This window comes from Polypterus senegalus, chromosome 1 (assembly GCF_016835505.1).
Source record: "Polypterus senegalus isolate Bchr_013 chromosome 1, ASM1683550v1, whole genome shotgun sequence".
Classification (NCBI taxonomy): domain Eukaryota; kingdom Metazoa; phylum Chordata; class Cladistia; order Polypteriformes; family Polypteridae; genus Polypterus; species Polypterus senegalus.
In genome coordinates this window covers 273883006-273901167 of record NC_053154.1, presented here as the reverse complement: position 1 = coordinate 273901167, position 18162 = coordinate 273883006, and the positions used below count along the sequence as shown (strand labels likewise).

General features: G+C 39.3%; 1 protein-coding gene across 1 annotated transcript in view; it reads right to left on the bottom strand.

The window, feature by feature from the left end:
- The window catches only part of LOC120542199 (golgin subfamily A member 7B), a 154224-nt gene extending 143382 nt beyond the window's left edge, over nucleotides 1-10842 (bottom strand). Inside the window, exon 1 of the mRNA XM_039774496.1 lies at nucleotides 10608-10842. Coding sequence (XP_039630430.1) covers nucleotides 10608-10619 — 12 coding nt within the window. The 5' untranslated portion in view covers nucleotides 10620-10842. The remainder of the gene's footprint in view (nucleotides 1-10607) is intronic.
- Between the last annotated feature and the right edge of the window lie 7320 nt (nucleotides 10843-18162).

Here is an 18162-nt window from a genome sequence, read left to right as displayed (position 1 = left end):
CTTGTTGATTTGGTGGGCTTCTCTTGAACTGATATAACCAGCCCAACACACCATAGCATAGGAAATCGCATTGGCCTTCACAGAGAAATAGAAGATGTGAAGGATGTCACTATTAAAGCAATGCAGTTTTCTAAGGAAAAAGAGCCTAAACCAAATGTAAAAAGAGAGGAAAATCTGAATTCCTGGAGAAAACCCACTGAAATATGAGGAACAAATCCAAAATCCTCACACAGTGACTGGGCATATTGTTCAAAAAGAAGAGTCAGGAGCTGTGAGGAAGTAGAGCTAACCTTATTCTTTAATCCTATACTGTTTTAAATTAATTCTGACCTATGGTTTCATTTGGGGCCAACCATTTGGCCATACAGTATGACTAATTGGCAGTACATTGGTCACAAAGTGTACATGTCATTGGAATTGAGGCTCTGTGTGTCTGGTGTGGGTCACCTGCATGTATACACACCCATGTAACAGCTGGTAGGGAGTAGCACAGACCGATCTTCAAGTCTCCACCTGGTCTGTGCAAGGTAAGGTGGTGTGGGCCAAATGCATAAGAATTAGCCACATGAAGCAGTGCCGAGAAAAACAAACCTTAAAGAGTCAGAAAATATTTGAGACCCAGTGAAATAATAATGATTATAAAACATTATTGCTATTCACAAAGTATTTCTTACTTCTTAATGGAAGGAAAATGTGTAAACCCATCTGCACATGTCAGAAACAAAGAAGATTTGTCAGCTGCATAAAGAGCAATTTCAAAAAAATGCTGCATGGCATGGCCAATCAGTGCCCTGAAGAGTGGAATTCTGTGAGCGCGATGTTATATTTTTCTTTATTTATTATTACTTTGTGGTCATGTATTAGATGCAGCATCAGTACAAAAAAGGAAATAGCTGAGAGACTGCTACCTCTGCAGCTCCACCACTGCTTCTCTCACTGCTTCTGTGCACAGTATATTATTCAATGGCTGGCAGCGCTGCTGCAACTATGTGATGAACAAAAGATGTATGATCTTTGCCACTTTTAGCAGCTGGCTTAGGCAATTTCTAGAACATTATTACCCTACTAGCTGTGTAAGCCTAGAAACTATTGAAGTTGTCAGAAAAAAAATTGAAATGCAGAGTTGGTGGTTTCGTTTTGCAGATGTGCTCGCCCCCCTTGTCTATCAGCGGCTAAGTGAGTTTCTCTCTCGTTTGTTTTTCCTTGGTGGTGTTACTTTGGCGATGGAGTCACTTTTTTTCAGCTTCATGCTGTAGCCTTGTACTTCTTTCTTCATCCAACTCATTAACTTGGAGCCGCCTCCATGCTATAGCCTCACATTTCCAGGCAGGATGGACAGACGCACAGATAGCATCATCGCTTTTTTAAATTCACCTACAATTGTCGACAACAACTTGTAATATTCTCCAGAATGCCAGAGAAGCAGCTGGACTACATATTTATCTTAGGATGTTTGATCTGCCTTTTTTTTAGTAGATATGCACCACAGTGTATACCCAGTGTGAACTCTACTCCCAGACTTTGTTCTGGGGAATATAAATCAGATGAACTACATTATGTGTGGTCCCAATGCAATAACATATTACTGTATTTGTGTGTTGGAGAGCTATGGGAGATACAGAACAAAACATTACAAAATAAACAAGACAGCAAACTCCTTAGATTAGCAAGCCTTGGTCATATTTCCTAGAATCCTATAAAAGCAAAGAAACCCTTTGGGAGCATAACAGACTATTGCAATAAAGGAAAAAAGGGAAATATCAGTATATTCATTTAAAACAGAGAATCATATAAGACTAGAAATTGATTAGAATGAAAGAAGGCCGGCTCTCTGTAGATCAAGAACTGACGATCCTGGATATAAAGAAATTTTAACCAGTTTCAAAGGAGATTTCGCTTTAAAGGTTTTAATTTTTTTTTTTTTTTGCCGGAACTAACAATTTGATTTAGTACAGAGATATAAAATTCCAAATCCAAACTATAGGCATCCATTCTCTAACTTGTCTATGTAGCTCAGACTTGGTCATCATCATATCTTATCACGCCACTGCCGTATCCAGGTAAGAGTGGCGTCACTAGCATCCTTAAGATCTTCATCGGTACATGTGGGATCTCTTGAAAATTTATGGAGAATATGGTCCATTGTTTGCGTGGGCTCACCATAGGGACATTTAGCGCTTGTTGTGAGGCCTCATCTAATTAGGTTATCCCCTGTTTTCCCACCTTTGACCTAGCTCGATTTAACGCGACCGTCTTTCCTAGAGGGGGATGTCCCATTGGATAGATGCTCTTGAGGTGTAGGAAGAGCTTCATTGGGAGTGCTGTAGTCATTCTCTATCCACCTCTTGAGCCTATGTTTTGTGGACTGCTTTAGATTAAGGGCGAAGCTCTGACGAGAAGGTAGTCGGTGATTTACCTCCTGGTGATGGTGAAGTGTGTTTCTGGAGTCCATCAGTTGCTTGAACCTTTCTACTCTTGAACTACTTTCTCGTCATATATGTGGAGGTGCGATCCTGGCCAGCCTGTATGAAGCAGGAAGGCATGTTGTTTGTAATGTGCTGGTGATGATTCGGCATGCACTATTTAGCTCAGGGTCAACCTCTCAGAATTGGTAAAAGCCAAAGATCATCTCTGCAGAAATGGGCACAAGTCATGAAGCAAACATGACCAGTTTTGAGTCCCTGATTAATCTAACCTTGAATGTCTTTTAGGTTTTTTTTTTTTAATATCAATATGCATGGAGAAAAAAACTCAAGATACATGGGCTCTGGGATTACAAACCAGGACCTGTGGAGCAGTAGCACTCATCACTGCACCACCATACCACCATATAAAACAAACCGAAATAAATAAACCCCCCTGGATTACACACATACAATAGGCCATATCAACTGTGTTTTTAAAGCATATACATTTCCTTTTGAAATGTTAGTCTCTGGAGATTTTGAAGATCAGTAATCACACCTTTAATGGTTAGAATTAAAATACAGGGCATGCACTTCACTGTTAAATTTGTCTCTCTGTGGAAAAGTCTCGCTGTAAACGGCTTCAGTAGCTCAACTCAGTGTCTCAAAGTGCAATTGCCAAGTAGAGATAATTTGCTAATGTTCATTTGTGGCTACTTTTTCTTCTGTAAATCCCTTCCAAAAATAGCTTATCTGCTCACTTACTGGAGAATTATTATCCACTTTGACCTTGACTGGAAATTAAAACCTTTTGTATGCCCACCATTATTTCTGAAAGCTATTGTAGACAGCCAAATGTACAGGTCTAATTAGGTCTGGGGGCCTTAAGGTCAGAGGATACACAAAATGACTTTGTTAATCAACATCTTTCAATCTTCATGACCCTCCTAGCACATTATTTAAAGTAAGAAATAATTTTAGCATGGCAAAATAATTTTGAGATCATGCTAAATTGGTAACAGAAGCCTGAGTAAAAACTACAAGCTATTTGCAGAAAACATTGCTCTGTATATGATACACTTTGTTAAAAATCAATTAATTTCCTTAAGGAATAAACAAAAACAACATTTTAAGAGATGAGAATACTCCAGTTCAAGCTTGTATACTTTCAAAAAAAAAGTTGTGAATTAATTTTCATGTTTTTTCTGACCAGCAATCTGGCTTGTGCACTGACACACTGCATTTTACAAAACAAACAAAAGCTCATTAGGTGTGCTTTTACATGACAGGCCATGATGGAATGATAATCAGGTCACCTTTGAAACAGTTTTAATCCAAAGCCTGGGACACAGCCGGGCAAATGCCACACTTGGTCAGATTTCTGTGTATTCCACAATGACAAATTTCACCAAAAGCAAGAGTGATGGTCATTAGCATACTGCAGGCAGGCATGTCATGTGCTGTCATTGGCAGACCCTATGGATTTAACCCACTCCATTGCGTCCAGATGGCAAGGAAGATTTTAACAGAGTGGCAGTGGCAGACCGGACTGGTCCATAAGCGAGACCATTGCTGCTGATGAAGCTGGCAGCAGATCCAGTGTATGCATCAGTGAAAGAGTGGCGAAGAGCAGACTACATGTTGCTGGGCTTAGACTGGAGTGACCTGTCAGTGTTTCTCTGCTCACAATCATATATTTGATCTTACATCAGCAGTGTCAGGCCAAATAGACCTGCTGTGGTCACAACTGTCCTTAGTAATTACATGTAAATGCTGCCTTCCCTGGAATTTTAAACCTTTAGGATGCCCAACACCTGGAGGCTTGCCCCTCTGCTACAAGTAACCAGTAACTTCATTAGGCTTTTCTGTAGTAACAAGTGCTGATTCAGAGGCTCATTAGCTTAGTATGCCAGAGGTCTCAAACAGTAATGCTTGACAAAAGATGCTGAAAAACTGCAACACAACTGCTGTTATTGTCCACCATTGTTATGATTTTCTGTGGTTTTGGAATTTGTACTGTACATTATTTTTTTTCTGTTCTCATTTCTGTATTGTTATTTCAGCCTTAAAAGTTGCATTTTGGTCTAAGAGCAGGTGTTGAATTACCTTTGTGTCCATTAGTATATTTAACGCTTTACTACCTGACCCATGGAGCGGCTGCTGCTTCACCACCTGAGGCCACAGGTCCACCATTCCCTCGACCCTCTGCAGTTTGCATACCAGGAGAAGTTGGGAGTGGAGGATGCCATCATCTATATGCTACACCTATCCCTCTCCTACTTGGACAGAGGCAGTGGTGCTGTAAGAAGTATGTTTCTGGACTTCTCTAGTGCTTTCAACACAATCCAACCTCTGCTCCTTAGGGACAAGCGGACAGAGATGGGAGTAGATTCACACCTGGTGCCATGGATTGTGGACTATCTTAAAGACAGACCTCAGTATGTGCATCTCGGGAACTGCAGGTCTGATATTGTGGTCAGCCACACAGGAGCGCCGCCGGGGACTGTACTTTCTCCGGTCCTGTTCAGCCTATATACATCAGACTTCCAATAAAACTCGGAGTTCTGTCATGTGCAAAAGTTTGCGGACGACACTGCTATCGTGAGCTGCATCATGAGTGGGCAGGAGTAGGAGTATAGGAACCTAATCAAGGACTTTGTTAAAACGTGTTACTCAGACCACTTACACCTGAGCACCAGCAAAACCAAGGAGCTGGTGGTGGATTTTAAGAGACCCAGGCCCTTCACGGACCCCCTGATCATCAGAGGTGACTGTGTGCAGAGGGTACAGACCTATAAATACCTGGGAGTGCAGCTGGATGATAAATTGGACTGGAATGCCAATACTGATGCTCTGTGCAAGAGAGGACAGAGCCGACTATACTTCCTTAGAAGACTGGCATCCTTCAACATCTGCAATAAGATGCTGCAGATGTTCTATCAGACGGTTGTGGCAAGTGCCCTCTTCTACGCAGTGGTGTGCTGGAGAGGCAGCATAAAGAAGAAGGACGCCTCACAGTCGGACAAACTGGTGAGGAAGACAGGCTCTATTGTAGGCATGGAGCTGGACAGTTTAACATCTATGGCAGAGCGACGGCCATTGAGCAGGCTCCTGCCAATCATGGAGAATCCACTGCATCCACTGAACAGGATCATCTCCAGACAGAGGAGCAGCTTCAGCGACAGACTGCTGTCACCGTCCTGCTCCACTGACAGACTGAGTAGATCATTCCTCCCCCACACTATGCGACTCTTCAATTCCACCCATGGGGGGTAAACTTTAACATTATACAAAGTTATTGTCTGTTTTACCTGCATCATTTATATCACTCTTTAATTTAATATTGTTTTTTTTTTATCAGTATGCTGCTTCTGGAGTATGTTAATTATCCCTTGGGATTAATAAAATATCTATCTATCTATCTATCTATCTATCTATCTATCTATCTATCTATCTATCTATCTATCTATCTATCTAACTATCTTTATTATTTTGGCCATTCTTTTTACTTTCACATTCAGCTTTGTCTGATCTCTTGAAATTCAACCATGCACCAATTAAAATAGCATAGAAAAGTATGCTACTGCCACACAAATACCAGAAAAATAAGTTCTAACCCTGATCCGGTCATTGTCTTATTCTGTGCATTTCCCTCCTCAGACCTAAACTCATGAAGATGAGGCTGATTGATGACTGATCCATTATGAGGTTGTGTACATGAGTGTGGCCTGTGATGGGCAAGATTTTATCCTACCTTGCAACTTATGCTACCGAGATACACTACAGTGTGGCTTCCTACCCTAGAAATTGGTTAAAGTTAAGTTCAAAAAATGGATGGATTTAAAAAAAAAAAAAAGAAAGAAATGCAAAGCCACAGCTACCAAACTCCACTAAAACTAAATATTGAGAAGGCCTCCTCAGCTATGGACCTGGAGTCCTCTATGGCTGATCACTGTGCATTTGCTTGAATTCTTCAACCGTTTTTTTACTTTATTCCATTCTTAGGCTTATGATTAACTAAAGTGTGAAATTTAGGAGAGAAAATTTTACCAACGTGACTTGTACAGGAGCATTTTTAGACTCTAATTTGCTTGTTTTTGATTTGACCTTGTTTATTTTTTCGAAACAGTTTTGCTAAAGCAGGTTTAGAAGCAGAGGTGTGAATAGCACAGTATAATCTACTTCTCTGCATTATACATTGCTGTTTCTGATGTTCTCTGATGTTCCTTATTTCAAAAATTTATGATTTTTAAAAGAAGTTTAATTTTAAGTCTAATTAATATTTGGACAAGAACTCTTAATATACATGGAGTAAATTAATTTTTATAGAAAATTTAATCAAGAAAGAACTTAATTAAAAAAGCAGTTGTATTTGATTAAATAAGAAAATGTGAAAACATACCAAACACATACAATTTATTAAAATTATAAAAACAGATGACAGCTTCAATGAGGTTTTAAACTTGGTATATTTTTGAGGTTCATAGTATGAGTCAAATAAAAACACCTGACTTAATAGGTTATTTATGTGAAAAAATAAGTCAATATAAATCTCAACAAACCAAGAGAATTTCAACAGTAGGAACCACTTAAGTCCATTCATTGTTCAGATATGCTTTTGTCTACTTTAAGGTACAGGGAATGGAAACCTATTCCTGCTAGGTGCAAGGCAGGAGATTCCAGTTAATTAAATGGCACCCTCACTCATATGTGCTGTTTATCATTCCCAGTCACCCCAACAGCATTACAAAGAGGTTGGAAGAGAAAATGGAAATACCAAAAGAAAAGCCACCAGGAGAGTATGCATACTGTCTGTAAAAGGCATTCTAGCCAAAATCAAAATTGAGCTTCAAGTGTTGTAAGGCAACACTGCTGTCTTATGTGCCACAATTAATCATTTAAAGAAAAACAACACACTTATGTGCTTGTATTTTATGCTTCCTTTTAAGAAACACATTATTATACGTTTAATCCAAAATACTTTCTTCTTCTATTGTACATTAAATAACTTACTATGATCTGCTTAATTCCAAGCCTAGCACTGGGGTGAAAGAACTCAAACCAACCTTGGAAAAGGTACCAGAAGTACCAATTAGCCTAATATGAATGTCTTTGGGATGTGGAAAAAAACAAAACAAAAAAACACTGAAGACACAAACAGCAAGCAGGAGATTGAAGCCAAGGACACTACACCCATAACACAGTCATGCTGCACCACCATGACATCCATGGGTGAATTCATCCTCAATTTTAGTTGTTTCATTAATCCATCCATCTGTTTATCCATCCATATTCAACAGCTGCTATTTTCTGATTCAGTCTCCTGGAGAGTGTCTAGCTATATGTAGGATCATTCATTTTAAGTCCAGGTGAGCCTATAAGACTGATATTCAAAAGAAATTAAAATGGTACACCATCTGTTGAGACCTTCAAGACACATATGAGATTTATGTGACAATCTCAGAGGCTTAATCAGCCTATAAAAAGGTTTATGGTGATCAGGCACACACATTGTGCAAAATATAGATACCTGGATTTCCAAAGTATATGTATGGCCATATAAGATGACTAATCACTATGATTTTACTTTATGTTTTTATGTCATACTTTGGCAAACAAATAGTGTTTCTAACATGCAACAACAACAAAAAAGCAATACTTGTATCTTCTGAGGTAGTGTGAAGGAACAATGGGTGTCAAATACACATTAATGAACTCTATAAATCAACCTCTGCACTGATTAAAAAAATAATTCAGCCAAGAACTGCTCACATACTATGGTGTGCCTTGTCATCTAATAGCAATAAACAAATAAAAAACATACATATACAATGAGAGAGTTCAAATTAAAAGCTACAAAAAACTACATGGCAGAGTAAAATATTCTTTTCTTTTTTATTATTGTTATTATATAAATGTTTATATTGATTTGTTTTATGTCCTTACACCCTCTAAAATGAATGCAAACCATTGCTAACCAGCAGAGGGCGTTATACTTTAGACAAAGTCAAGTGGAGACATTGGTTGCTCTAATGGCAGGTCATCAGGGTGGCAGAGGTCAGACTTTCTGTCTTCTTCGCAAGGAATGAAGACATTTTACATGTATTATATTCCAATGGCGAACCAACATGGGCAAACCACTCTGGAAAAGGGAGTGTGGCAATAGCCACATTGCTCTTATTAAATTCAGTTGCCTATGTTCAGAATTGCATAGCCTTTATGTCAAAAGCACTTAAAATTGACCTAGTAGTGGGCATCTACAAGTTCAAATGGCATAGAGGATAAAGGACAATTCAAAAGCAAAGTAATACAATTTAAGCACCCTAACAAAAAAAAGACAAATATTCAGAAAGCATTTACCTTCAGCTGTCAGTCATCCTAAAAGTCAAAATGATAAAAAGGACAAAATGGGCAGTTAGAAAATCAGTTCCCACGAGAGTGTTGAACATGCCAGTGCAGCTGTAGTCACAAATATTTTTGGGCGAGATCAAAAAGGAGATATTTGTTATTGTACCCAGTGTTCTGAATCTCAGAATGGCAATACATCAATACTTGGAAGGTAGCAAACCACAAAGACTAATCGTTAGGTATCATAAAATGCAGAAAACGTTACAGTCTACATTTATTCAATGACGTTACTAGGCAATGGGTACATATTTGAGAAAGTTTAACACCTTTTTTGAAAAGAATAACATAAAAAATCTAAAGTTGCAAGCCTTTTTTTCACTTTAAAGATGATCCTGGTAACACAACTGGCACCAAGATAATAGTAATAATAATAATAATAATAATAATAATAATGAAAGGAAAGCTATATATGAATGAGCCATAATGGATTAAAAACCCATAGCTTCTTCAGAATAACATTTAATGGCTTGTGCTAATTACAAATTTGAACTCCACAAACGCAAGAATCTCTTTACTTTATAATGCACTCTTTAACTCTTCAGTTGTATGAGAAAAGATTTTAGAACAAGTCTCTCTCTCCATGCATTATAACATAGCAATCCCAAAATCACATAATTAAATTTAGGACAGCAGGGGCCATTCATGGGGCCATTTAGGGCGTAATGAAGGTAACAGCCCTGGTATGGGCATCAATTCATTGCAAGTTTCACTCATAGCCACACTTACACTCAAACAGGTCCTATTCAGAATCACCAGTTAAGCTAATCCCCACTTCTTCAGGAATGTACAAACTGCACACGGAAAATAAGTCATTTGAACCCAGACACATACACAGTATACTGTACAGCTAGTTTTTATGTATGCCCCATATTTTCACATTATAACATTATTGTACTATTGCATTAAACATAAAGATAATGTGATCTAGTATATAAAAATATGAATGAAATATAAAACATATAACTAAAATAAAAACTAATCTTTATTTCATGCACCAATCCCTTAATCAAGATTCGTTCGACTTCCTCACATACACATGAGCTTCTGTCCAAGGTGCTGACTGCGCCCATTTCTTTACGACTAATAAAACACAGTATGTCCTAGTCAATCTGCAAACTGAGCATTTGGTCCTTTTACTGTAGAATAAAAAAAGAACAAATACATAGATAGCTATATGTCTATATATAACAGACGCATGCTACTGCTATTTCCGGCTCGCTGTTTTGTTTAATTTGACTTAATGAGAACGTTTCATATTGCATTCTCTACACGTGTTGTCATTAATGTAGAAGTCCATTTCTCATTATATTTATTAAAATAATACTAAAATCAACTTCACGTAATCAACTTCTTTTTTTATTTAAATCGCCAAACATCTTGAAACAAGCTTATAGATTCTACACATGACTAGACTTTCAATGAATGACTCTTCTCAGATCGTGCCTACGTCCTGTATTACACATAATATAATCGCAAAAACACAACTTACTGGTACCGAATAAGTATACAGACAGTCGTCTAATTATTGCCCTAAAGCACAGCTCATTCCGGCCTTTCGGGCACGTAGATACATGCCGCTCCAGGCTGGCAGCAGTTGCATCCGCGGCTACTGTCTCCTTTGTTCCGGTGGAGCTGCGGGAGACGTTCATCCCTCCAGCTTCACAGGAAGCTTGCTCGGAAAGCATGCTCATTTCGGTATGTACGGAAACGATAAGCGACTCAAACATTACTGCGCCGCAGCCTGGTCCGATAAGATGCCCGATTTGATTGATTTTGTTTCCGATTGTCGCCTACCTCTGTCGCCATGTTGCCATGAGCAGCTGCAGGATCTGTCCCGGTGCTGAAACTGCTTCTGCTCGCTACACTGGGACGGGGTGCTGGAGTTTGACACGATGAGAGGGAGGAGCTGCAGGGGAAGGGGGGAGTGGTTGTGGTGCCGACAGATGCTGCCTGCGGAGAACTCGGCGGTCACACGCGAGTGAACCAGTTATAGCTTCAACTGTGTGCAGTTTTAAAAAAAGGTTGCGCATCAGTTCTCAAGTCTCAGGTATCTCGTCACACTTTCACTTTGTGAGCGCCACGAGCTCACCCGGAATGACAGAAACAGGCACAACGAGTTGATGGACGTTGTGAAGCTGCAGGGGGAGCTGCGTCTGCACCCCCAGACTTACCGAGCGTTATCATTTTAAAGTAGTGTAAACCTTGAAAGTGATCTACTCGTAAAAAAACTCTTTATATTTGCAAACAAAATTACTGTATGTGCTTACACGTCGTTTACAGCAACAGTTTAATGAGCGTGGATCACAGAAAATAAACAGTAACAAAATAAATACGGCTAAAGGAGTAGTCATCCATCAGATGTTATTTGCAAATCCTCCACCGTTTACAAAAACATTTCGATTTTCCAAAGCTGGTCGCCAAGATATGCAAGAGAAAACAATTGCTCACTTGGGATTTATGCCACAGGAGACATTACTGCGATGCTCGTTTTAGCATTTTCTTTCTTGCTTTCTATGTCTGTTATGCGTAGCGCAGTGGCCAACATGCTGCCTCACTGATACAATGAAGCCTGGCTTCAAATCTTCATATGAAATTTTAAAGATCCGCTTGGGTTTTCCTGCATGCTTTTAAAGATGTGAACATCGCGTTGATTGTCGATTCTAAACTGTGGTGGTGTGTAGAAACGGACTGAAATCCTGCCCTTAACCTTCTACTGCCCAAAATTGGCTTAAGTATTCCATGACGTTAAAATGAATTAAGCAGGTGTGAGAATGATGTGTTATGAGATTGTATGTGAGCATACTCCATGATGGTCCTTTGCATTATTCTCAAGTCTGTTAGTATCCAGTTCATTGAAATCTTACAATGTACAAAAACACAGCAAATGAATAGATGTATAAACTGTACAAGGATTTTTCCTGATCACATTTCAAAACTTTGCAGGTCAATTTTGTTGCACATCATTAACAGAATCATCCAACATGCACTTGTGCTTTCACAAGAACATTTCAACACAATGACAACTTGACTTATTTAATTGCTAATTTTGAATTTGCACATTTTCTCTCTTAATTGTAATTGCATATAAAAGCATGCAGTATCAGCTCCTAGCCTTATTTTTATAGCTGAATGCTAATCTAATTTCCCTTTGGTCCAGTGAGATTCAAGGGTGATTACAGTCTGAGCAAGCCAGATCAAACATCACTATTGCTGGCTCCAGTCTGGGAATTGCAAGGTACTCCCAGATTAGCTGAGTTTTATATTCTACCCAATATGCCATGGGTCTGTCTCCAGTCAACCACAGTATGCTTTCCCCAGGAGGTAATTCTGGGGAACTCCCACTAGATGCCCAAACCATCTCAAGTGGCTACTCTCAGTCCACAGCAGCAGACATGCTGAACGATAACCTCAATTTTTCATGCTGTTAGCAGCAGAGAGTGAGTCAACAGTGAAACCTAATTTTACCATTTTGTACCTGGAATGTTACTTTATCAAGTAACTAAGTGGAAATCACAATAATAAGGCCAGAGATGTCAACTGACCAGGAAATTGACAGCTCTGTTCTTGGAATTAGTAGAGCTTTTCTGTCAGCATCACAAATGGACTGGTTTCAAAGTTGGGAAATGCACTGTTAAAAATGAATTCTGCTTACAGTACTGTCTCAAAGCCACAGTGGCAGCAAAATAATACAATCACAAAGCAAATATACAATCACACTCTGCCATGAGACCCCTGATAAAAGTTCACAAAGATGAATGCATTGGCGAGCTGAGGTGCTTCAAGTGCTTTAAGCCAATGTCACATTACATGACTTCTAATCATTGGGCGTGATTTGCTGACAGAAGTGGCTGATCTCTTCACTGGATCACATCAGTTGACATTATAGAAATACACCAGGCATGTCACATTTACCAACTGCATGGCAATCTTCCAAAACAGTCATGCTCACCTCTTTTACCGACAGCTAATAGTATTCTACCTAAAAGAGTCAATGCTTTTTAAAGGATTAATGGGTACAAAGAGTTCTGCTGCTATCTCTGCCCGTATTCTTTTTACTTTTTCCATTCTGTCATGGTGTGTAAAACACGAGGTATCAGACAGATGAACATTTTTTTTGTTTGTGAGTTCAAAAACACCCATGTTTCTTATTCCTCATCACTACATTCTATGTACTTGAGATGAGCATTCATTGATGGTCAGCTCTCATGTATGCAGAGTCTACCCTTGCGACATTTGATTTTTTTGGGGCAAGTCGCAGACTAATTGGATAACTCACTGGGTATGTTAGATTATATGACTGCTCTTCACGGTTTGACACTGGTTGCCTCTGACTGACTAAGATGAGTGAAAATCGCTGGAAAAGTCATCTAAGGTGACATAACCTCAAGCTGTTATCTTCACCTGATACCACCAAAGTGTGCAGAAGTTGGGATGGTGGAAGTTTTATCAATTCAAAAGTTACATTATTGAACAACTGTGCTGTTCCAGCATTTCTGAGGTTCAGCAGGTGTGGAATCTTAAATGCCAGGGTGCGGTAACTCTTATTTTATAACTTTAAGATAATGCTCTGTCACTCTGTGGAAGACCTCCTTGCATGCTAAGTCGAGGTATGTAATAACCTGCTGAGAGAGGGTGCTGAAGCTAATGCTGCCATCTCCTTTCCCTACAGTGCTGAGAAGTTCCTTGGGGAAAGTATGTAGCCCCGCTACTTTTGGTCCAGCAGCCATAAAGCCCCAGACATCCGAGAAGGAGGCGTCATTACTGTCCAGGGCAACCCTCAAGGCAGAGCTCCACCTAGAACAATGAACCTTGTTCTACCTTCTTTGATTTCCAATTGAAGGGAGATACGACATTGAGTGTTGTTTCAGGTTTTTTTTGTCTCTGGATGAATAAAAGGGATGATCTGTTTGGCACCCTAAAATTTTATGCTGCAGCCATGACCTGTCATTCCCAAAACCCAACCTCTGTTTTAGTGCAGCAAACCAGTCAGATAATACATGATATGTGATATACAAGGTTCTTCAGATCTGAAGGCCCTGTACTGAAAGACAGAAGACCCTAATTGAGAGACTGAGGGAAAAATTAGAAATAGTACCAAAACTATAAACAGTGAATAAACATTGAAGCAGGTAAAATTACAAAAAGTACAAAGAACAGAAATGATAACAAAACAAAGACACTATCTTATCATTCATACTGTGGAGTTCTTTAAACACTGTAGTGATCTCCAAGCATAGAAAAAACCTGGGTCAGGTTAAGGAGCACCTCAGAGTCTTCCTTTTAAATTCTAAACTAATATTTCCTCAGCAGTGGCTACTTCAGCCATTCATCCATAAACAGCATCATCAGGCTGGACTCTAGAGATGGATCCCAGTGGTTTGTATTTTTAATGTAACTACATCCATAGTTATGGTTTGGATTTGGAAAGAGAAGCTGCAACTCATTTGCAGAGCAAATCTCTTTATAGAAGAACAGTCACTTCACAAGGAGAGCAGTCAGAAGAATGAAGTCAAGTTTTTGTTGTTGTCCCTTTCCAATTTCTTCATGAACTCAGACTTGGCTCTCTTGGGAATGGACCTCTTGCTGTATTCTGAAATAGAAGACAAAAACAATGGCAGTGAAAACATTTTTACAGTGTCATATGAGTGAACAAGCTTTTAGGTTGTAGCAAGAAGCTTGTTTATGGTAGTTTCTGAATGTTTACTTGTTTTTCTGCCATCTTCTGTCTGGAGTTGTGATAGCTGTGAGAATGCATTAGCTATGAGTTCTTCGACAAAGATATAGTGCTGTGTTGTTTAAAAAAAGGACACACACAGATGTTATGTTTTGCTGTCATTCCATACAGTATATGGCTGTGAGGTGAATTACTAACATCAAAATATTTTCATATTTTCCATAGATGCAGCATGACAGATTTAATTTTAAAGTAGCTTGATAAAAGATGGCTTATCTGTTTCTATATTTATACTAACAGAGTTACATGGCTTTGCCTGGGTGGGTAAGGGGAAATTTGAAAAGATAATTAAGTAAGCACATTGCTAAACTTTATTACCCTTGAACTTGCTACATTTTGTATATAAATATTTAGAATTGTGAAAGCTTCTTTGTATTTATTATTCTTGGTTTGCTGTTGGGTTACAAAGAACCTCAACTTTCAATAAATAACTCACAAGAAAATATGGTCAAACCTGAGGAGGTTTTGGGACATAACAAAACAGGGTGATTTAATTTATTGGAGATGAAGAGGAGACACAAAGTGTTTCAGGTTATAAGAGAAATTAGTACAGTGACTCAAGATTGTTGCTTTAAGGTCAATTCTTCAACAAGAACACAAGGACACAGAAACTTGTCAAGAGCATATTTTGCACAAATGTTACGATTTTCTTCACACAAAGAACCATAGTAAATTACCAAGTAATGTGGTGAACAATAAGACTTTAGGGACCTTCAGATTTCAACTTGATGTTAGGTTGGACAATCTAGATGAGTAGGATGGTTCTGTTCTTGTCACAATTTTAAATGCTCTAATAGGAAAATTCTTAAACATAGTTGATAGGAATCAAAGCAAAGCTTCTCAGTTGATAGGTAAATGAGTTAACCATCACACTTCTGTCATAACCTGCATGGTGCTGTTCATCAGTCAATAAATCATAGTGAAGTATTTCATGTAACTTTCTAGTTTGAAACTCTAGCTGTTTTGTTCGGGTTTTGCTCGGATATATTAGGACTACAGGGTCATTTTGTATGTCCAAACTTAGCTGAAAATTTATTTTATGTGTGTTTCAAATACATATGATCATTGATTCAATTCACTACACCATTTCAGATGCTTTGGGATTACAACCATTTACTTAAGTAAAGCTAAAGCCATCCCACGAGGGCAACAAGGCCAAATGTTATATGGCAAACACCTGACTTATAGAGTTTCATGTATGACAGAGAAATATTGCCAGTGTGGACGCGGCCCGGACACAGACAGGCGGACATGTTGTTCATCAAACCACCACACGTTTATTTACACAAATATTTACAAATAAATGGTCACTCAGACCCAGTCCAAAGTAGTGCACAAACCCCAACACAGTCCTGGCCACTCAAATGCCTTTCTTTGGGCCGCCTCCACTCTCTTCTGCCTTGTCCTCCTTCCACCCGACTCTAGCCTTGAATAAATGGAGACGGCCCCTTTTAAACAGTCCCCGGATGAGCCCCAGGTGTTCCCGGCATTCCTCCTCTTGCCACGCCCCACCGTGGCGGAAGTGCCGGCTGTCCTCCCGGCAGCTCTCCGGGTGCCGTCCTAAATCTTCCCCCCAGCACTTCCGCCACACCAGGAAGCAAGGCATTGGGGCACCTCCTGGCGGTGACCACAGGCCCCTACAGGGTGGAGCTTCCATGCCCTGTACCCGTGGCCCCCAGAACAACCAGGAAGGCGGCCCCCCATGTGATCCAGGGTGGGCTCTGACCCTCTTCCGGTCCCTCACGGCGTCCCGGCCAGGTCGTTGCCCCTGGCATCCCTGACACCAGGCAGACTGGATGGTGACATAATAGAGAGATCACACCTGAAACTTTGCACTGCAGTAAATAACTCAAGAGAAAATATGGCCCTACCTGGGGTTGCTTGGGATGTCTAACAAAAAGAGTGAGATGAATGTTTAATTACAGATAATGTTAAATGTAATGGGTGAGAACCAAACCCAGATTTTGTGGTTGAAACACAAGTGACCAGACCATAACACGACATGTGGTGCTGTTTCTCTATGGATAGATCCCACCTGAGTCCATCCTCTACTGTTGCCCCCTTTGTGAAGGAAGTCAAAAGGTTATATGTCATACCTGACTTAAGATGTTAAGTATCTGAGCACCAAATTTCAAGATTGAGGCTTGAAATAAACAGAGAATGCTTTTTTTAGGTATTGAGATTTATTTAACATTAAGGTGCCTATCAGATACAAAAAATATGACCAATATAATTATAGCAAAACATTCAAACCTTTTTATTCCATTTCAGGGGTGCAGGGGGCAAATAGTGTTGACAACCTTGAATGGGAAATAATTGATTACAGTATCCATACGTACACAAGGGGTTAGTTTAAAGTCTCCAAATAAAGTAACAGACAAATCTTTATGATGTGGAGAGAAAACCAGAATATCACAGACACCGGGATAGTGTGCAATATCCATACAGACAGAGACTGGGCATGGGATTCAAACTCAGTATGCAGGATCCGTGTGTCAGCAGCACTAGCCGCTGCGCTGACTGCAATCTTATCAATATTCTGAAAGGCATTTTAAATGTTTTATGTTCACTTCCTTACTCTGTCCATCTATGCAATGCATGATTTTAAATATTCTCACTGTTAGATTTTGTTCTAAATTTAGCTTTCAATCTCATTTACAGTTAAACTGTTGCATTTTTGCTCTATTAATATGGATTTCCATAGAAACAAGAAAAGTGCATCTTGGAAGAATAGTGACAGTAATTTAAGTAGAGGCATTACTAAGTCTCATTGATTTTATTATTATTATTATTATTATTATTATTATTAATTGATATCTCACTATATATGTGAATCAGATGGCCACTTTTTAAAAAATGTTCAAAAATGTTTAATACTGTGTGCTGTTTACACATTATGCAAAGTATTTAAAAATTTCTGCATGAAATATGAATCTCATCTAAAAAGAACACATCAATGCAAATTGATATCTAGAGGTGTCTACTGTATAGTGCATCTGGGGTAAACTTTATCATACTTATACTTTGGATTGGCACTAAAGTGACTCAAATTTGACATGCCAATGTTTTTGTTACTAGTTTGTATGATGGGGACTTGAGCATAGGTCACTTACACTAATTTTCCTCTGTGAAGCTGTGACAGGTTTCTGTAAGGGTTATAGCAATCATCCATCATGATCTGATTCAATCCATCCATCTAGTTTTGAACCCACTTATTCATTGGTAGTAAGAGGCTAGAACCCAACCAGGATATCGGAGAAAAGGCAGGAACCAACCCTGGGCCAGGTGCCCGTCCATCATACAGCTCCAGTTCCCAAAATAATCTCAGTGCCTCATAATCTTATGTTTCTTTATATTACACATAATCCTGAGGCATGCATTCAGTCTCTTCGTCATCTCTAAATTTACCTGAACTATCTTATGGTCCAGTGGTCACTCTCCACTAAGTAAAGCACATCCTCGGTTTTCCTTGTGTTAGCATGGAAGAGGTTTTTGGAGGAGGCTGTGGTTGTCAGTCATTTCACCCCGGACACTCCCTACTCTGTTCTCACACTGGTATTCTTCATTCTACATCCCTGTCAGAAGAAATAGCTAGTAGACAATTATCAGTGTGGC